Source organism: Sphaeramia orbicularis, chromosome 10 (genome assembly GCF_902148855.1).
Source record: "Sphaeramia orbicularis chromosome 10, fSphaOr1.1, whole genome shotgun sequence".
In the NCBI taxonomy this organism is placed as follows: domain Eukaryota; kingdom Metazoa; phylum Chordata; class Actinopteri; order Kurtiformes; family Apogonidae; genus Sphaeramia; species Sphaeramia orbicularis.
The window spans coordinates 33306790-33329480 of record NC_043966.1 but is presented as its reverse complement, the minus strand read 5'-3'; the positions used below and the strand labels follow the sequence as shown (position 1 = coordinate 33329480).

Below are 22691 nucleotides of genomic sequence, written 5' to 3'. Positions count from 1 at the left end.
CTGTGCAAAAGGTGAGTCTGTGCAAAGTGTACAAGTGCAGAGTGAACAGTGTGTGTGCGCGTGCGTGTGCATACGTGTGTGTGTGTGTGTGTGTGTGCGTGCGTGTGTGTCCTAGAGTCCAGGACCAGGAACATGAGGAGTGTTCATATTAAATACTGCTGCTAAAGTTCTGCTAGTTAAAGCTAACGTTGGAATAGTGCAGTGTTGAAGTATTTCTGTTTTATTCCCTACCTCTGTTGAGAATATGTAAAAGTAATGAGTGTCAGATGATGTATAGGTGCTTTCAATAGAACTCCTTGTCTCTGGCTGCCTACTGAGTCTCTTTGTGATGAGATTTTCCTCTTTTCTTCGTTCACCACCATTCCTCCTCTTCACCGGTGGAGTCAGCAGGCAGCCTTCCTCTATACGAGCCAGATGAGCACATCACACCCCAAGATGTCGCCAGCCCTGACCTTTAAACTGAAGGAAAAACAAAACCAAACAAACGCAGGGTGGCTGCACTGAAGAAGGATTCCATTTCCTCCACATTTGATCCTTACAAAGCATTGTTTGACGTCAGTGTAAGCTCACCTCATCCAGATTCAGACTGGTTTGCAGATGGCGGCTTGAAACCGGCGACTCCATGTCAACAACTGGAAGGATGTAGTGTTCTGCACTGTATCTGTTGAGGAAGTGCAGAGAGAAGCTTTGCCTCTTGACAAACCTTTCAGATAAAACCTTTGCGTTCAATGACACTCGACAGAAAAAGAGCGTTTTTTTTTTTACTTGCAGGTCTAAACTGAAGTGATCAAGGTGATAAAATAAAAGCCCCAGCTGTCACAGAACTACACTCTGAAAAGCTTATTGAGGCGGGACTGACGTTTGCTCTGGGAAAAGAGAGAAATTTGGACCAGTGAGCAGTGAGAATGGAAAAAAAATCACAAAGAATTTTACATCAAGGCCAATGCATCTCATTTACCAGTTTCAACAAAAAAGAAGAATCATATGGATGGAACAAAGGGAGCCTGAAGGCAGCACGAGGGGCACTCACAGACAGTATTATAGTGTAATCCCAAAGACCTGTTGTCAGATCCCTGCAGAACTGCCTCCAACCCAACTCTGCAACATGTAGTCAGTGACACAGGCAAAGGGAAAGTGCATCTTTGATACGACGGTTGCATGCTGGGCTTCGAGGCATTTTCATCATTAGAAAGCCTAATTGCTTTGATAACCTAAATCAGTTCACTTTCTTAAAGCTGAAACTAATCATGATCTGGAGGTGGTAAAAAGGAGCCCCGTGGAAATGTATTCTAATTGATACAGAAAAAGACACAAATCCTTTAGTGCATTTCATTTTCATGACAGTTTAAGCACCATTTAAGAAAAACTGGCATCTGGTTTAAGCAATTATGCCATTTTTGCAATCTAAAGGTAAAAGCATTACCTCACAGCTATTACATTTTTGGATGATTGTTAAGAAGTCACTGTCATTATGGTGCTAATTATGATAAACTTTATTAGCACAAGAAAGAACAAAATCATTAAGATTGACATAAAGGAGAAAAAAAATATTTTAACAGAATACTGGAAAGCAACAAGCCATATTTTCAATTAATAGCAACTTGTGTGTGAAATGGAATAGGCAGAAGCTTATCTTATCCCCAATTTGATGTTACACGACTAATCAATTAAGTCAGTTTTCCTTCCTCAAAAGAAAGAAAACAAAGCAGCCTTACACAGCCTTCACCATCAGCAACTGTACTGCTACTGTCTTTTTTACAGTACTATACCTTTGAAAAATAACATTTTCATACATCTTCTTAACCCATAAAGACCCACAAGACCACCGGTGACACAAACCATCTACTGATCTAAACTGTTTAATAACTATTGATTCATTAATCCTATCAATCCATGTAAATAATTGGTGTAAAAGACAGTTTGTCATCTTTTCATGGTCATCAGATATGACCCATTTGGATGTTCAGAGGCGCCATAGTTACCATGGAAACACCATCATCTTCTACAACACTGATTCACCAGTAAAACCCATGGAGTTGGATCAATGACAGTGGATGGAGACACTTAGTTTATGTTCAGTTAATGAGAGATTTTGTTGAAAAAGACACTTTATCTTCAGTTTTCTCTGTTTTGATATAATAACCCTCAACTTTAATCTGAGCTTTTATTAACAACTACATGATCAGTCTATTTTTCAGTCTGTGAATTTCCCCATTGTGGGATCAATAAAGGAATATCTTATCTTATCTTATCTTATTTGATACAGGAAAACATGATTATCACAAAAAACCCCAAATACAGAGCATAATATTATAATAAATGGTGATAAATCACTTAAAAAAAAAAGGTTAAAATAAAGAGAAAAAATTATTTGGGGACTGGCACAAAAGTAGCACTGGGTCTTTATGCGTTAAATTAAGTATTTTTACTCTGATATTTTTTTTCATTCCATTCCACAAAACCACTTCAGAATGTGAAATTCACATCTTTTTAATGTTTGTTCAGTCAAAATGTTGTTTCACATTTAGTTATAACTCCCTTCTCTATCTATAGTTCTCACTTTGAATATTTTTAACTCATAAAGACCCAAACATCCACTGTCGACCAAATCTAAACTGTCCATCTGTTAATCCTATCAATCCATGTAAATAATTGGTGAAAAATACAGTTTGTCATCTTTTCATGGTCATCAGATATGACCCATTTGGACGTTCAGAGGTGCCATAGTTACCATGGAAACACCATCATCTTCTACAATATTAATTCACTAGTAAAACCCATGGAGTTGGATCAATGACAGTGGATGGAAATGCTTGGTTTCTGTTCAGTTAATGGGACAGTGTACTGAAAAAGTAATTTACTTTTTCAGTGTACTGAAAAAGTAAATTTCAGCAATTTTCTCTGTTTCTGATATAACCCTCAGCTTTAATTTGAGCTTTTATGAACATCTACATGTGAATTAAATTAAGGAAAATACCTGATTTTCCTTGAAATATTGCAAAACACAGAGGGTAATATTATAAATAAATGGTGATAAATCCCTAAAGAAAAGTTAAATATAGAGAAAATAATATTTTACAACTGCCACAAAAGTCACACTGGGTACTTATTGGTTAAATTCCACTGGATCTTTATTCTTAAATGTATGTGACTGTAATGGGACTAGTACAAAGGCTGAACCCAAATGCAAGACCAGAACACAGATGACCAATTGAGAGTGTTTATTAAACACAATCACGGTAGTAAAAACACAGCACAAAATTGTTAACACGTCTGTGAAGGCGTGTGATACTGGACTCTTCGTCCGGGCTGTGAGCGGAGAATATGGATGGTCAGCACGGCCGAGCCGGAGGATTCCCGTCAACACCCCGACTAGGGCAAAACAGAGGATAGTCAAAAAACAAGCCAGGTCATACACAGGAGGGCAATTCAGGAGGCAACGGGACATGAGGGAAAGGCTACTCACGGTCAAGGTCCAGGCGAGGGTCGAAACACAAGGTAACACGTTGGAGGCTGAGGTAGTCAGGGAATAGGCAGAATCAGAAGTCGATGTACGAACCAGGTCAGAACCAGACGAGCAGGCAGACAAGGAACAGGCAGGATCGGTGGTCGGAAGGCAAAAACGGGTCAAGAACGGGCAGACAGACTGACAGGTATCCAAAAACGCTGGTAAGTGAGCACACAAAGGTAGAACACAAACTGGCAAAGGAACAGGGGAAAACACAGGGTTTAAATACACAAGAGGGCGGGAAGACAATTGGACACAGGTGGAGATAATCAGGGAGGAGTCAGGTAATCAGGAGCAGGTGAAACAATCAAGGAGGGGAAGTAAAAACACCAGACATGACACAAGAGGGAAACTTAGCAAAATAAAACAGGAAATGACAGAGAAAACAGAAAAGACAGACACAGTCTGGGAGCAGACATGACAGTGACAATAAGGATAGTTCACTAGCATCCACCAGATATTCTGCATTGTTTGTTTGTTTGTTTTTTTATCCATATAGTTTTTGTTTTTAAAGCGTGCGTAATGGTCGCAGGTTGGTTTTGTATTAAACAGATATGAGCTTTTCCTGGTCAGTGAGACAGTCTTCATATGGGATCCACTCAGCGTAAATTCCCTTTCCCTTTCCTTTTTTTTTTTTTTTTTTTTTTTTTTTTTTTTCCTCCATTTGCTTGGATAATCACATGAAACAGCAAATGATCTTTAAAGGGAGGGAACTAATGTCCTCTGAGGCGCAGATGTGTTTGGAAAAGCGGATGCGCATGGTAAACTATCAGATCAGACATGAACATATAGCAGGACGCACCACAGCTTTATTAGATCTATGAAACAGGTCTGTTTGTTTTTAGTTCCAGGAGATTGTTGGAGGTAAATACTAACAGCGGACAGAAGACGCGCTCCTGGAGTTTGCCAACTTTGGAGACCGCGCGTCTGCTGGAGTGCGCCCCGGGTGCGCTTTTTTCTTTTTTTTTTTTTTTTTAACTATTCTTCTTCTTCTTATTCCAATCCCCATCGAGGTGATTAAAACCGGACCCAAAGATGAACGACACGGACATATTCTGCAAAAACAACCAAACAGACAACTTAACAGACTCATCATGTGTGAGCACCACTCCTCCACCTTACAGCCACATCGACATCACTACTTTCATGCACATATTTCCAACTATTTATGGCATTTTGTGTTCGGTTGGAGTTATAGCCAATGGACTCGTTATTTACGCAGTGGTGGCGTGCAAGAAAAAAATGGTTTCGGACATCTACGTGCTGAACTTGGCTATAGCTGACATGCTGTTTCTGCTGGTGATGCCCTTCAACATCCACCAGCTGGTCAGAGACAGACAGTGGGTCTTCGGAAACTTTATGTGCAAAGCGGTTGTAGTGGTGGATGTGAGCAACCAGTTCACCACAGTGGGAATAGTAACTGTGTTGTGCATTGATCGGTAAGTGTCACCAAGGTTTTATCCTATTAATAAAAAATAAAAATAAAAAAAATAGCAGAAATCACACTCACAGAAACCAAACAGTGAAAAAATATTATTACTCTTTTGTAAGTTGAGGTAAATGTGTAAAAAAAAAAAAAAAAAAAAACATCATGCCAAATGCTTTTCCCCCAGCTTTTCTCACGGTGGCGTGCTTTTTTTTTTTTTTTTCAAAGAGGCAATTAACCCTTTCATGCACAGTGGTCACTACAGTGCACAGCTATTCAGAGCTGTTCTCTTGTATATTCATGGATTTTGTTGTTTTACTTGCATATCAACCAACACAGTGGACGCTTATGCAACACCCCATACATTACAATTCATACTATTTCTGTTCCTATTCTTGCTAAACCTGATCTGCAGTAACATATATGAGTCTAAATCAATTGCTAATTGTTATTAGACTGTAATTTAGATTTCTTTTAAAACAAAAAGTTGTGGTTTTTTTGGTTGCATATTATCTGAGTGAGTAATAACTAGTATTATAGTATGTTAAAATGTGAGGAAACATCAGATTCACAGCATTAAAAATGATTTTATTTAATAGTAATAATAATAATAATACATTTTATTTATAGGCGGCTTTCTTGGCACTCAAGGACACCATACAGTAAAACAGTAAAACAGGAGAGTATAAAACAAGCAATAAAGCAGAGTAAAAAATAAAAGGCAGGTTAAAAAAGTGGACAATGCAATTGTGTTCACAAAGAGAAAGAGGTCCACAACAGATGCCTTTTGAGTCTGGATTTGAAGAGAGGGAGTGAAGTGGTGTTTCTGAGATCTGGTGGCAAGGAGTTCCAGTTCCTATTTCATAGTTTTCACACAGTATGTCAGTAAATACATGTTTCTTTGCTTCAAAAATGAAATGCATGGTGTCCAGCTGAGGAGTCATTTTTGTAACTCCATGAAAAATAGTTCTATATAAAAATTTCAATCACATTGTTTTTATCATGCCTAAAGAGGAATAAAAACACTCAGGAAAAAAAATCTTGATTAAGGTGCTCATAATTCATGCATGAAAGGGTTAAAAAAAAAAAAAAAAAAAAGAGCAGAAATCACACTCACAGAAACCAAACAGTGAAAAAATATTATTATTGTCTTATTAAGTTGAGGTAAATGTGTAAAACAAACAAACAAACAAAAAAAAAAAACCAAACATGTCAAATGCTTTTCCCTCAGCTTTTCTCACGGTGGCGTGCTTTTTATTTCAAAGAGGCAATTAAACACCCCATGTGAAGCTATACTAATGGATCATCATCACAGACATAATGTTCCCTGCATAAATGATGTACACATGCCAGCCTTGTAATGTGAACACATATAGGACATTTAAGTGTTCATCTGATAAACATCTCCATTCACAGGCTATCTCCGGAGAGTAATGTGCCATAATGTCACCCATTTTCTATATTACTCTACTGTAGGCCTTTCTGAAGCTATTTCTGTTCTGATGACGGTGCACTGTTATGAAATGATGATGGAAAACGTCTGTTTATTTCATTTTGCTCTTGGAGATTTTTGTTTCGGTGGGATGCTTTAATCAAAACTATGTTTCTACATTTTAATTTAGTATCAGTTGTTGTAAAATTATCATCTAAATCCTATTTCCCTATATTGAATTTAATGATCAAATAGATTTCCATAAAAGCTCAGAGTAAATTCAAAGGTTATTATGACAAAATAGCAAAATATATCAGACAAATTTGGTGAATCAATGTTACAGAATGCACTATGGTGTTTCTGAATGTCCAAATGGGTCATATCTGCTTTTTTATTTTATTTATTTAGACAGGGATAATGCACAATATACATTAACCTTAAAAAGGAGAGATGTAGTGTGCTAGGTTCTAGCACTAGTGCTAATTTCCAATGAAAAGCTCAGAATCTGCATTTTACCTGAATTATTTACATATATTGATATGATTAGTGGTCCAAAAGTTATTAAACATTATATATACTTGTGCCATATTCTATATACTTATGTTTTGTGTTCTTAAATTGGCCTCTGATAAATCCTTACACATCACTGACTCATTTACATAAGGGTGCTTCTATGAAACTGGGTTTATTTTGGTATCTGGCACTTTTCCAGCTTTTTAGACCCAATAATAAAAGAGAAATTCAGACATATTTCCCCCCAGGATGTACCTCAGATAAATGCAAAAAAAAAATATACTCTTACTCTGAGCCATCCCAAAATTAATGGATTTTTAATAAAATTTTGGGGCCAAAAATAGGACCAAAATTGGGACATGAAAAACTACCTATGTGTCAGTGCATTTGATCTGGAAAACATGGCTTGAAATGGTCTTATATAGCGCTATAAATAAAGACACTGTGTTAATTTGATGATCCTAGTGGTTTTTCTAATCCAGACATGCAGGTTTTTCATGAATCTCAGTCTCATTCCAGTTTTGTGTCTAACCCATCACGTCCACTTGTGTTACATGCAGAACCTGCCCACTTAAACACATATAAATCACAAATGATTTTGCAACAGTGCTCATTTTTGTGAAACACTCTGCCTTGCACAATTCTTGTAATATTATCGTCTTAATCTGGTATTTTCCTATATTTAATTTAATGATCAAATAAATTTTCATAAAAGCTCAGAGTAAATTCAAAGGTTATTATGTCAAAAAAGTAAAATATATCAGACAAACTTGGTGAATCAGTGTTACAGAATGCACTATGGTGTTTCTGAAGGTTCAAATGGGTCATATCTGATGCCAATGAAAAGCTGACAATCTGTATTTTGCCTGAATTATTTACATATATTGATTTGATTAGTGGTCCAAAAGTTGTTAAACATTTTATTCATTTATTCATTTGTTTATTTATTTCATTCATGGATGTGCATTTCATCAACAGTCATTCAATAATCATCATGTGAACAAACATTTACACACCCATGCTCGAAAAGGAGCAGGATGAAAAAAATCTTATATTTCCTGCCCCCTTCTAAATAATGATAGCCTTAATGGTGATAAAGTCAGACAAACCAAACAAAATACATCCAAAAATAATACAAAATGAATACAAAACCAAGTGCAAAACTACATATCCAGGAAGTACAAAGCAAACAAAACATAGGTAAATATATACCTGATGAAATAATGCAAAACAATTATGACACCAGACCAAAATAAGTCAAAAAATATGTCATAAGATGCAAAACAAATCCGAAGCAAAATGTAAAACTTATAACTGTTCATATAATTTCATCAGTATCAGTGAATGTTTTTGGTCACTGGTTGATATTGAGGTCTTTGAGGGTTAAAAGGCTGAAGAAAGAGGTCCACAGTTCTAATAAAAAAAGACAAAAACATCTCTATCACCATGAAATGTGAATGAAACATTATAAAACTACAGCATAATGCCTAATCTGCAGTACATAACACAGAAAGGATGTTCATATTGGTGTATAGTTTAAGTGTCTTTTATTTGCTTCAATATTCAGAAAAATCGCTTCATAAAAAACAAGCACAAGGCTCATATTTAACTAAAATACCACAGCTTTCTCACGGGCTGGATTATACATACATTGAACTTCTGTTTTTTCTCAGATTTATTTCGAGGCTTTACAAGGTCTCTAACTCGATCAGTCGGTTTTGGACCAAAATGTTCTTGTTTTCAGACAAATGCGCATTATTCCTCAAAATCACATGATGTAATTTCAATGTAGATGAAGTTGAACATGATCAGAAATGTTGCCGGAGCACATATGAGCTGTTAAAGAATGGCAAATATTGCTGTAAGCACATTTAAGGAGGTAGCGTGATCAAACAAAAGACACAAAAGAGGGAAGAGGAGTAAATCATGCCTATTATGTGAGCTCCGCAGGGGTGATATTAAATGAGAAAATTGCAAAAGTCTACAGGAGAATAAATATGAAAGCAGCACAGAATGCCTCAGAGCTTTATTGTAGCTGAAATTGTGTGCTTTCATTGACACCGGGAAGATATTTTTACCATAAAGTGATACAGAAAGGACACAAAGAATAACAGGAATGCAGGAAATGAAGTGTTATTACTCAAAATAGGAGCCCCAGACCCTAACTCTGGTGCGAAAACGTGGAAACTTCATGTGCAATCAGGAAGTTAGTTTTCCATGTGAGTTCGAAAATACCAGTGGTTTTGTTGTAGGAGCGAAATGAAAAAATGGCTGACATAATTTATCGTAAAATGCTACTGGGTAAAACAGTTTTGGACATGTTAATGCATCTGCTACAGCATTTTTTTTCATTCATTCATTCATTCATTCATTCATTCATCTTCTGAACTTTACCCTCAAGAGGGTCACAGGGACATGTATACAATGACATACAGTATGTCCCAAAAAAATTACAATCGGACTTTCTGCATTGATGATGTTCAAAATAATTAAACAATCTAAATGCTATTTCAGGGTATGAAACTATAACTTGTTACCTACATCTCGCAGAAAACCCCATTTAATTTACTTCAGTGGTCACAAAGAAATGTGGATCTTTGTAAAGCATGTCAGAAGTCCCTTCCCTCTAAGTTTTGTAAGGAGACGCATTATTCATTGTGTTCACACCTTACAAATACGAAGTTATTCATTGTGTTCATTGTCACTCAATGTGCTAATTTGAGCATTTATATTATTTTGTTTTGACCAAGAACCAAATTTTTTCGGTTTTTAAGGGAAGAGTTCAGTGTAAATATGTGAATATTATTGTTCATGATCATCTTGATGAAAAAAGAGAGAAAAAAGAAAGCAGAAAGCCAAAATGGAGGAAGAGCTCAATCCAGTCTTCCATGAGTTAATAATTTAATATCTTTCTTTAATTATTCATTTTCGCACCTTACCGACGTTTGCAAAAATCTGCTTCCTTTTATATGTAATTCATTATTCATTTCGTTAGTTGAAAATGAAAAGAAACAAGCAGCCACTTTTTCAAAAGAGATATTTTTGTGTGAGAACACAATGGATATCTTCCTATTTGTAAGGCGTGAACACAATGGACAACGCGTCTCTTTACTAAACTTGGAGGGAAGGGACTTCTGACATGCTTTACAAAGATCCACATTTCTCAGTGACCAATGAAGCAAATCGAATGGGGTTTTCTGCTAGTTGTAGGTAATAAGTTATAGTTTCATGCCCTGAAATAGCATTCAGATTGTTACCTCCGCCAGGTGGTATTGTGATCGCTTTGCTTTGTGTGTTTGCGTGCGTGTGTCCATGTTTGTTTGTTTGTTAGCAAGATAACTCAAAAAGTTATGGACAGATTTTCAGGAAATTTTCAGGAAATGTTGATACTGGCACAAGGAAGAAATGGTACAATTTTGGTGGTGATCAGGGGTGGGGTGGGGGTGGGGGGGCCACAGGGGCCCATTGATCTACCTTGGCGGAGGTCTGCGCTCTCCGAGTGCTTTTCTTGTTTAATTATTTTGAAAGTTATCAATGTGGAAAGTCCGATTCTAATTTTTTGGGGACATACGGTATACAGAGATAAGCAACCAAACAATCCCACATTCACATCTACGGGCAATTTAGCCTTACTAATTAACCTATTAATGCATGTCTTTAGAGGCCGGAGTACCTGGAAAGAAACCACACACACAGGCAGAACATGCAAACTGCACTTTTTGTTTTTTTATTTATTTTTGCCAGTTGTTTAAACTATAAATGTGCAAAATCATCAGCTAACCGTAGCACAATATTCATAAAAACAGTGTTTATTAGTCACGATTATTCCTCATTGCTCTCTCGTTAAAATGTTCAAAGGTCATTTTCATCTCTGCAGCTCATGTATCAATTTTTTACCAGTTCTCCCGTAGAATACAACATGAGGGGGTGTTCAGGTGCAATTTTTGAGTTCATAAGTAGTATCTATATATGTGTTTGCATGTGTGTGTGTCTCGGGATTCATACAAAATCCGTACAGACCTGACCGCTGCAGTTTGTTATACTTTTGTATTTTTGGTCAAGGAACAGACTAGTGAAAACGGCAAGTTGATAGGACCGATATTTTGGGAGATATTAGTAATTCTGGAATACAATAGCCTTACAGTCACATTACTATGCCCACAAGGCTTTGGCTGTGACTGCTGGACATATATGTTACAGCATTTCATGTATCCACAACAGCATAAAAACTATCACATATAGAAACCATGGATCCATATGGGTAAATGCACTAGTTTACCGCAATTCCCATAGTGCATGAAGGCAGCATTAGACCCACGGTTGCAATCATACTGGGACAATGCAGTGATAATCAGTCTTGTAACATTAGAACCCTTCATAATCCTCCATAGGCCCTTCTACAGTGACTTTTTTGATGAACTAACTCCAACAACAACCCAACCTAATCAGAGACAGTGGTTTCTGTACACGAGAAAAAAAAAACTCTTGTATTTACTGCATTTGATCTTGTGTTTCTGTATCATCTCATTTCATGGGAGTTTTGTGGGTGTCAATTAAGGTTCCTCATGACAGCTGATAAACAAATAAGGGAAGGATGTAGACAGTATCCCTCTGTATCAGCCTAGTGGGTTTAATAGAGGCTCTATAGATTGTTTTGTTAAGTTTACAGAGGAGTTTTTATCTATAAATAAAAGCATAGATGGCTCAGACAGTGGATGCTACTGCAAAAAGCTGCTTGTACTGTAATGTTGTTGTTCCGTTACTGTCAGAAAACCTACAGAACAGAAAGATCAATAACCTAGACATAAAGGTTGATACAATTTGTGGCCTTTATTGCAACAGATTCTTCTTCCGTATAAAACTAAATGGATGTTACAACATCTGCAGCCATAGTGCATTTAGTTTTCACTGAAGTTAAGTCCAAGTTTTTGATCTGCTTTCACTTCAGCGCCTAAGATGAGTATTGATTTATGCTTATTGATTCAACTACCTGACTAATAGTACAATTATTTATCTCTGACTGTGTAATCCAGTTTGAGTGGCTGATCAGAATGCTAAACTATCAATTTATGGTCTAAGCTGATTGATTTTCATCAGGAGAAAAGTGTGTGACCGTTGGCACTTTAATAGTTTAGTAGGTTTTAATCCCATGAGACATGAATATGCACAGACATTAATAATAATAATAATAATAATAATACAGTGGTCCCTCATTTATCAGGGGGGTTTCGTTCTAAAAATAACCTGCAATAGGCGAAATCCGCAAAGTAGTCAGCTTTATTTTTTACAATTATTATATATGTTTTAAGGCTGTAAAACCTCTCACCACACACTTTATACACTTTTCTCAGACAGGCATTAACATTTTCTCACATTTCTCTCTTGTTTAAACACTCTCAAAGTTTAATCCTTCGTAGATTTTAAAAAATAAGTACAGTATTATAGAATGAAACCAAAGATCAAAACCTGTTTTCAGGCCCAAACATTTGTTTGAGAAATAAAAATATAAACATTTTCCTATAAATAAATATGATAGCATTTAGAAATAACAAATTTAATTTTAATGATCAACCTGCCTTTTGGGTGCAACCACAGGTGCCTTTGTCGGTGCAGAACGTTTTGTCGACATTGTGGGTTTTGTCGGGGAAGAAAACTTGCAAACATACAGCACTTCGGAGTCACACTGCTAGCGATCGAACATTTGTGTAAATTTGGCAAGCCGAACACATTCTGTACTGTACAGGAGACATGGCACGGAGGAGACTGATTGACAATGTTCTACAGTCCCTTTACCAATCAGGATGCAGAACACAATGCGTGGGTTCTCCCTTAGCCAATCAGGACACAGAACACAATGCGCGGGTCCTCCCTTAGCCAACCAGGACGCAGAACACAATGCGCGGGTTCTCCCTTAGCCAATCAGGACGCAGAACACAATGCGCGGGTCCTCCCTTAGCCAATCAGGACGCGGAACACAATGCGCGGGTTCTCCCTTAGCCAATCAGGACGCAGAACACAATGCGCGTTCATATGCTGTAAAAAAAAAAAAGCATGCAAAATTGCACCAAAAAAAATCTGCGAAACAGCGAGGCCACTAAAGGTGAACCGTGTTACAGTGAGGGACAACTGTAATACATTTTATTTGTATAGCGCTTTTCATGGAACTCAAAGACATTTTACATACAGCATATTAAAACAGAAACCAAACACATTAAAAACACCTGCTTTTAACTAATTAAAAACAGATAAAAGCAGGTGCAGAAGGCAGGAATATAAATATAACACAGTTAAACATTAAAAGCAATCTTAAATAAGTGAGTTTTTAAAAGGGATTTAAAGGTGTTGAGGTCGGAGCAGTGTCAGATGGTAGGAGAGAGAGAGTTCCAGAGGGTTGGGGCAGCAGTAGAAAAAGCTCTGTCCCCCAGATTCGGTGCTTGTTTCCCATGTTTCCCATGATGCCCTTCAAACAAAATCTTAACCAGAATCATAGAAAAATCTCCTAATATAACTCCAATGTGATGTTTATCACAAGAAAAAAAACAATGGCGTTCTCTATCTGACTGCAGTTTTATAGTTAAAAAATGAAATGCATAAGAAATTGACTTACTACAGTAATTACTCTAATGCACTGTGACTTGTTTTCTCAGTGTGTGCTTGTTTTAATTCTTCTAAAATCATTTCCTGTTTGTAATTTTTCTATTACTTAAAGTGTCAAAATATAATGTGTTGCTACTGTGGATCTATGAGTTATTTAGAAAATCTATCCTAAATCTGTTCAACTGCATTAAGTCATTTGATTTAAGTCTGTCTGAGCTAATGTATATTTATGAAGTCATTTTTACATAGAATAGAATAGAATAAAATAAAATAAAATAAAATAAAATAAAATAGAATAGAATAGAATAGAATAGAATAGAATAGAGTAGAAATTTAAATGACATCCTGTGAAAAAACTATAAAGGATCATAAAAAAACAACTAAGAAAAATGTATAAAACAGTTAAAATAAAAGTGGATTAAAGTTAATATAAGTATGACATATTATTCTGTGTTTCTAAATGCTTATTATATTAATATGAAACATAGTAACATTGAGATGAATCATTCACACCTCATGACAGACAATTCATCTAAATGTCAAAAGAATCAAATTATTTCTCAGTTTTATTATGAACCCATTGTTAATGTTTGTGCCATATTCTATATACTTATGTTTTGTATTCTTAAATTGGCCTACGATTAATCCTTACATGTCACTGACTCATTTACATATGGGTGCTTCAGTGGCGGCTGCTCGTCCTTCAGAGAGGGGAAGCTCATTGTCAGCTTACATCAAAAAAATTGCCAAGTTATTTAAACATAAATTCGACCCTCCATTCCATTAGCATTGTCTGCCATCATGTGCACCTTGCTGGATAGCTAGTTCACTCCAACCTAGCCAACAGTATGATTGATTTAACTATCTACAAAATGATATTAAACTCGAACAAGAAATGATTAAATTATGTAACTGAAATGAGAAAACATTGAAATTATGTTACATTGAAATTAGGAAGTACAATGAGTGTGTTTTATTTACAGTGCAAGAAATGAATTTCGTAGTGGTTTCTCTCTCGATTTCACAGCAGAATGCGCAACGGTTTTAAACTGAACTCTGTCAAGTGAAGGAGTAGATCTCAAAATAGCTGTCAAACGGGATTCAGCCTTTCGACTGATCCTCCAATCAGCACGTGGAAGCCCAGCGTCCAGCCCGGCCGAGCTCCGCCCACAGCTCCATTCATCCCCAGAGATGCAGAGTGTCCGGGGGCGGGACAACATCGTGGCATTTATCCAATTACCGTCCAGTTTTGAGGCAATGAAAAAAACTGTTCCACTCAGTCCCATTGAAGTGCATGGACGCTGAGCGTCTACGGACAAATGCACTGAGCAGAGATTGTATGAGAAAACAGCGCAACAGGAATGGATGAGAAGTGAACAACATCGAGTCCGTTAATTTGTGATAAAGCGGATTCTGAACGAACTCATCTGTGAGATGAACGTGTTCTAACACATTTGTAGTCAATGAAATGTCAACACAACCCTACATATTTGACCATTTAATTTTCATAATTTTAGGGGAAGCCGAGCTTCCCTTGCAGTCTGTGAGAAATCACCTCTGGGATGCTTCTGTGAAATTGGATTCATTTTGGTATCTGGCACTTTTCCAGCTTTTTTAGACCCAATAATAAAAGAGAAATTCAGACATATTTCCCCCAGGATGTACCTAATGATGACCTCAGATAAATGCAAAAAAATGATACTCTTGCTCTGAGCCACCCCAAAATTAATGGATTTTTAATAAAATATTGGGGCCAAAAATAGGACCAAATTTGGGACATGAAAAGCTACCTAGGTGTCAGTGCATTTGATCTGGAAAACATGGCTTGAAATGATCTTATGTAGCGCTATAAATAAAGACACTGTGTTAAATTTGATGATCCTAGTGGTTTTTCTAATCCAGACATGCAGGTTTTTCATAAATCTCAGTCTCATTCCAGGTTTTGTATGTAACCCATCGTGTCCACTGGCTTTACATGCAGAACCTGTCCAGGTAAACGCATATAAATAAAAAATGATTTTGCAACAGCTGTCATTTTTGTGAAACACTCTGCCTTGCATAATTAGTTCAATTCCCAAAATGTACCTGTGAGAGAATAAAGAGATTAAAAAAAAAAAAATTGTACCATGTAATTTTCATGTCCTTTTGACCATGTTACATGCAGATTGCATTGTGATTGTATTAAATATAATGTAAAATAATATAAAAATGTGTTTTATCTAAAAAAAAAAAAAAAGTTTCTCTTTTATCTCAGTAAATATTTATTTTTAACATAGACCCCAAGTGCTTCCAAACTTGCTTCATAACATTAGTCTACATCTGGTTTGAATTTTTTGCCCCTCCGTCCTGTTTTTAAGAACCAGTTTCATAGAAGCACCCATGTGATAAAAAAAAGTATCATTTGCATATTTTTCTGATGTTGCCACCTCCAGATCTTAATGGGTGGTGTTCATGAAATACACAAACACTGCACATGGTGAAATTCTGTTGGTTATAACTGCAGTCATGGGGGCAGTGTAAGTTTTTTTTCAAAGTGGTTGTGTCCACAGTACTGTGGGACTACTTTCTCAGTTGTCTACTACCACAGAGCCATCAGTGCCCTCGTTGTATCATGTGTAGACTGGTAACCTGTAACCTGTGCCTACCCAGTTACAGGAAAAGGCCAAAGTACCAGTTAATGGAAGCTGGTTTGTGCTCCTATTCACACTTCCAGTTTCAGCATGGAGACAAACAACATGAAACGTGGCTATTGTTTTGCCTCATATGAGGAATTTGCCCAGGTTTCAGATGAATGTAAATCAGCCACTGGGATAACGTTCAGAGTGCAGAATTCGGATCATTTGATTGGCTCTGTGGCAATAGACAAACCGATGTTTCGTGCCCCAGTACTGTGACCATTGCCAATAACAGTAAAACTGATTATCAAATTGATTTTATAAGATAATTGTCATCATTGAAAATAAATTCAAAAACTAAAATATGTCGTGTGTAAGATGTTTAAGCCAGTTCATGGTATGGTTCATGTGATTGATATGGTACCACCTCTGCCTTACTGTGAAACAGGAAAACCCCTGTTCAGGAAATTATAGTGGAAGGAGGAGAAGCACATAGAAAAGGACAGAGAACTTAAAAGTGTAGAAAAGAAAAAACAAAACAACTGATAAACAGACAGACAAAGAGCACTGACAACATTAAGAGGACATGAATATTGTTCCCATAAAGTGGCCGAGTGACTCTGTAAACAGATTTATGTTCCGATAATACAAAAATACAGAGACGTACACGCTTAGAAACACACACAAAAATGACCCAGCGTCTAGCATCTACACTGAAACTGGAAATGTGTAATTTGCTCCACTTCAGTCACACTTATTGTAACTAATGACAAAGTGGTCATTCATTTCCTGCAGATGGCTTGAAAAGTGAACCAACCGAACTGAACCGGCTGCACAAATTGAAACACAATGAAATGCAAAAATCCTAATGGAAATGTGTTTCATATTCAAAGTCACCTTGTCAAATTACACCAATTCGTCACAGCATTCATCACTTTACCGAGCACGTAATATATTGAAGGTATATATCTCAGACATGGTACTTTGTTTCATTACTCCTATTTGCCTGATTTGATTCTCTGGGCTTGTCAAGGATGAAATTGGCCTCTTAAAGTAAAACTAATATTCTACACTTCACAAGTTGGTGCTGTCATTTGTGTTACAGACCCTGGTCCACAGATGTGAATAGAAACAACAAAGTACAAATACTTTGTGCTTAAGTAGAGTTATACTGGTATCCTGCCTTCACTTCAGTGTTTAGTTTTGGAGAATGTTCTCCTTTTGCCTCCTACATTTTTACACATTTTACACCCACTAAATTCTCAAAATAGACTCATTAATATGTTTTTGTATATGAGGGAAATTATTCTTATTTTGTATAATTCAGTGCCTAACTGATTTGGACATAAAGAAGTAAAATAATACACAGAGACATATATATATATATATATATATATATATATATATATATGTGTGTGTGTGTGTGTGTATATATATATATATATATATATATATATATATATATACATAAATAAAACAAGGTGAGGTGAATACAGTTTAAAAGACACAACAATATGAATACAGCAAAAGATCTAACAAGATAAAAACAACATAAAACACATATAAGATGTAACAAGGCGTGAAAAACCCCAAAACACCCATGGTCTTTAATTTTGTGATTTAGTGCTAATTTTCTTCATTTTCTTTATTAAATCAAAATTGTGTGATGAAGATGTAAATGAAACAGAAGATATGGAGAAATGCTGTCATAATGGTTTAAGTTACTGTTTCTAACAATGAAACTAATTTGCCTAAATGAGCAGCTGAACATTATCTCAGCCTATGGTTTATTTGACCTTAACCCATAAAGACCCAGTGCTAGTTTTGTGGCAGTTCCCAAATTATTTTTTCTCTCTATTTAACCTTTGTTAAGTGATTTATCACAATGTATAAAAATATTATCCTATATATTTTTCACTTTTCACTGTAAATCATGTATTTTCCTATACTTAATTTAGATGCTCATGAAAACTCAAGAGTAAATTCATAGGTAATTAGATCAAAACCCAGTGTGTCCATTCACCGTCATTGATCCAACTCCATAGGTTTTACTGGTGAATCAATGTTGTAGAAGATGACGGTGTTTCCACGGTAACTGTACGGAGCCTCTGAACGTCCAAATGGGTCATATCTGATGACCATGAAAAGATGATGAACTGCATTTTACAACATTTATTTACACGGATTGACAGGATTAGTGGATGAACGGGTATTAAACAGTTTGGATCAGTAGATGCTTTTGGTCAGCGGTGGCTGTTTGGGCCTTTATGGGTTAAATGACACTGTTTATGTGCCTTCATTATGTTACTATGACATCAGGTTCCATTAGCTTTGCACAGAAACAAGAAGTAGACTTACTTTTTTCACTTTTTCATACTATCTCTACTTCTTCTTGAGTAAATATTGTGTCCCCTCATGTGACCTCTTCTTGGTAGGTACATAGCGATTGTCCACCCCACCTCGGAGAAGAGGACCATCCAGTGGACCATCATCATCAACATCCTGGTGTGGCTGGGCAGCTTCCTGCTCACTGTTCCCGTCATGATGTACGCCAAGGTTGTGCGCCCACAACATCTGGATGTGTGTATGATGTACCTGGATGGACCCGAGGACATGTACTGGTACACCCTCTACCAGTCCATCCTGGGCTTCATCATCCCCCTCATCATCATCAGCACCTTTTACTCGCTCACGCTTTACCACGTCTTCAGCTCCATCCGTCGGGTCAAACGCAAGCAGTCGGTGTGGGCCAAGAGGGCCACCAAGATGGTCCTGATGGTTATCGCGTTGTTCCTCATCTGCTGGTCGCCCTACCACGTCATCCAGGTGGTCAACCTGAGCAACAACACGCCGACCATTGCCTTCGTCTACGCTTACAACATTAGCATCTGCCTCAGCTACTCCCACAGTTGCATCAATCCGCTCATGCTGCTCCTATTCGCTCAGAATTACCGCGAGCGTCTTTGCCGCAGAAATGCTTTGCACAGCTCCCAGCAATCATCAAAAGTCACGGTGGTCAAAATGGACGCTTCTAGTACCGCCAATGACCCCAGCTACCGTTGTACTGTCATCTAATCAGTCAGAATCACTCTGTACATAGACATGTAAAGGTTTTTATACTCGCACAAGGAAGAGGAAGACGCCTCCTGTAAAGAACTCTGTAGCTTTTCATTCTAAACGACAAAAAATCAGAAATCGAAGCTGGACAACAACAAAAAAAAAACCACCCTGATGCCTGAGTATCAATATCAGGCAAGACTGAAAAATGTTAAATACATGTGAGATGACTGGTCAGAGGAAGGTGGACATGCCAAAAAAACATGGACAGCAGCTGCCTCTGAGCTACAACAGGGAATATTAGCATTTACTGTCAAAGATGAGAACAGACGGAGGAGCATCTTAGGTGTAGACCAGGAGCATTCACTGGCCTTCATTAGCAAAAGGCTTAAACCCAAACGTTATGCTAACTACACTCAAGTGCAGCTTGTGAAATCAGTCATGGTTTAACATTAGCGCAACCAGGCCTGAATGAAGTAAGGAGGTAATGAGTGGTTTGTTATTCGTCTGAACAGCAGTGTCCTGTGGCAAACTTATCGGACTTAACTTCTAATTTAAGTCTCAACCACAAATTTATTAATGTTGCCACTGTATGTACTGTATATCATAAGGATTTATAGATGACCTGAGGATACTGATGAGTTAAGCTGTGCCTAATAATTGTCATAAATGATTTGCAATGTTTGATGCAACACAAAAACTGTACACAATGACAAATACTGGTCTCATCATGAGCATATATTAAAGGTCTCTTCTTTTGTTACTTTAAAGATTCATCAGAGGAGATGATTATATTCATTTTAGCCTCTAATACCTCAAATTGCAGCATAAAATACCAGTTATTTTATGCCACAGAAAAAAAAAACATTCGTTATTATGGTCTATAATGGCCATTTGAGGCTGGCTTCCACATCCCCAGACCTCCATCCACCTTTACAGCAGGAATGAACATGGTGCAGCAAGGAACAAAAACACTCTTTAGCTAATATCCTTATTCATTAGAACTGAATGGGGGGTGGATTTTCTGTAATTCACCCGTTTCATTGATATTAAAGTTAGTTCTGCAGGGGGGTGGCTCCTGTGATTGACAGGTGAGTCCCATCTGTGTGTCTGACGTGGGCTTTGACTGCTACTTCAGATAACCACAGCTTCTGTTTGTTGGTTAAAACATATTTTTTCTGGACCGGTAGCTCTGCTGTAGTTATGTTAAAGAAGTGACACTAAGAAGACTGTCACTACTAATGACACTAAGAGGGTTCTGTAATGAAGTTTATTGGCACTTTGTTATGATCTGGCACGCCTTAAAGTTGGGGGTAAACCTGACAAATTCATGGGGCCCAGCATTCCCAGGGGGCCCAGTGGATATAGGTTAGAAGTTGTGAATATTTTGTGGAAGCTCCGGCACACAACAGAGGCATAGAAGCCAGGAGTCAGATGTTCAAAGTGTGTTAAGTTTCACTTTTGGTTTACGCCAGTTACCGTAGTTACGAAACGTGAACACCCCCCCCCCCCCCGCTTTGACAGATACTGTCTTCTAGCAAGGGCCCACAAGGTTTAGCTTTCAGTGGCACCCCAGGTTACGATACCTGGACTTGTAGCACAACTTAGGCCTTGTCCACACAGAGACGAAAACATTTTTATTTTAAAGAAGTTTTTCGTCCTATAACTGGTGCTGTAATGCTGCAACAGAAATACACCAAAAAAGAGACGAAGACATGGAGTGTGTGTATAAATTTTTTGCAATGTAAACAAACACTATAGAAATAAGATGGCGGTTAAAGGAGAAGAAAAGATACATATGGATTGTAAACGTGAAAATGCAAGGGTGGTGTTTTAAGATTTATTTACTCTGAGACCAGGCTCCCAAAATGGTTCCATGTGGATGAAACACCCATGTATGATGAAAAACTTTAACAGATACTCCTAAACTCGTCTCCATGTGGACAGCCCCTTAGCTACATGAGCTAATGTTATTGTTATTGCTAATGTTGTGGTCTGTCAGCTAGCTAGTGTTTATATATTACACAAAGCTGAGTGTCCTTAATTATAACTGTATGTGTTAATATTTATTAAATTACCAAAATTCCATGTCTGTGTTTAATATGACGCTGATCTGGTTCATTCAGTGTTTTTTGCTGAGTTAATGTTAGTTTGGTGGGTTACACGAGCACGTTTTTCACAAAAAACAACAATGATGGTGAGGATTTAGAGCAATCCAGGATTCATCTGCGAGTTATAGGTCTGCACAGCCTGTCTTCTCAATGAGAAAGTTCACAGTTTTTTCTCTTTATATTAACTCATCTTAGTCAATAGTATTCGAGAGTGTATTACATAACATAAGATGGGAGCAAAAGGAGAAAGTACACAGTGAAAAACTACATCCTACTAACTCTGTCACTCACTGAAGGAGTAACTGTTATAAAATTGTCGTCATAAATATTGAATTTAATGGTGTTGGTTCACACATGCCAGGGTCAGACTATATCATGTCAGATCGATTACAGCCTGATCTGAGAAACTGAGGATAACAGAAACAAAAACCAGTATAGTACAGTAGACAAAACTGATAATGATAACGTCCTGATGTCTGACATTATATTAAACATGGCAAATGCACTCGTATATGAAACAACACCATTCCTCAGAAACCCAATCAGTGCGGCCCACAGTCGCCTGATCTAACATAGGCTATGTTCAGACTGCAGGCAAATGTGGCTCAAATCTGATGTTTTTTGTCCATATGTGACCTGTATCTGATCTGTTAAAGACAGTTTGAATAGCAGAAATCCGATTTTTTATAAATCCGAACGAGGCCTCTTTCATATGTGGTCCTAAATCCGATACATATCCGATATTTTGCAATGCGACTTCAGTCTGAATGGCCAGGTCGCATTTATCTGACCGTTATGTCATTGAAATGCAACAAACGCCACAATTGTGCGTCCCAGGCTCGTCACTTCCGTAAACACAGTGTGTGCATAGTGTGTGTCACATATTATGTCGGGACCTCTTTTGCGCATACAGGTCATTTCAGGGTCGCATTCAGTTTATACACAAAACATCTAGAAGTCGCATTTAATGTGTAATATGAACGAACACATACAAGAAAAAATTAGATTTCACCAAAAAATCCAAATTGTGCATTTAGACCTACTGTCTGAACGTAACCTTATGCCGCGTTTCCAGTACGTGGAACCGGCTCAACTCGACTCAGGTACCAGGTCCTATTCCTGGACATCATTTCCATTACAGGATACTACAGACTTTACAGCACCTGGTTGTCATAGCGATGCGGCGCGTTACTTCCATGTTGTCTGCTCAGAGACTTGCTGATAAACTCGCTCGTTGCGTGTTGTCTCGTCAAGCTCATGCTGAGTTTTTACGTCTGAACCTCCTCAACAAACCATGGTGTAGTTTTGCGGGCTGTCATCATGTGGATTAACCTACCGCTGTATTTACTGTCAACTTCCACATCTGTTTTTTGTAAAACGGCGGGTCACAGAGACAACTCTCTGTCCAACCAGTGGTCTGCGGTGTTTATAC

The 22691-nt window shown here is 37.4% G+C and overlaps 1 protein-coding gene across 1 annotated transcript; it reads left to right on the top strand.

Moving 5' to 3' along the window:
- Positions 1-4411: 4411 nt before the first annotated feature.
- On the top strand, positions 4412-20436 carry mchr2b (melanin concentrating hormone receptor 2b). Its single transcript, XM_030145772.1, has 2 exons — positions 4412-4947; positions 18527-20436. The coding sequence occupies exons 1-2, from the start codon at positions 4544-4546 to the stop codon at positions 19164-19166; spliced, it is 1044 nt and encodes a 347-aa protein (XP_030001632.1). The 5' UTR covers positions 4412-4543; the 3' UTR covers positions 19167-20436.
- The last annotated feature ends 2255 nt before the right edge of the window (positions 20437-22691 follow it).

Coding starts and splice junctions, on each gene's coding strand:
- mchr2b (XM_030145772.1), top strand. CDS start 4,544: ATGAACGACACGGACATATTCTGCAAAAACAACCAAACAGACAACTTA. Junction 4,948..18,526: donor ACTGTGTTGTGCATTGATCG/GTAAGTGTCACC, acceptor TCTTCTTGGTAG/GTACATAGCGATTGTCCACC.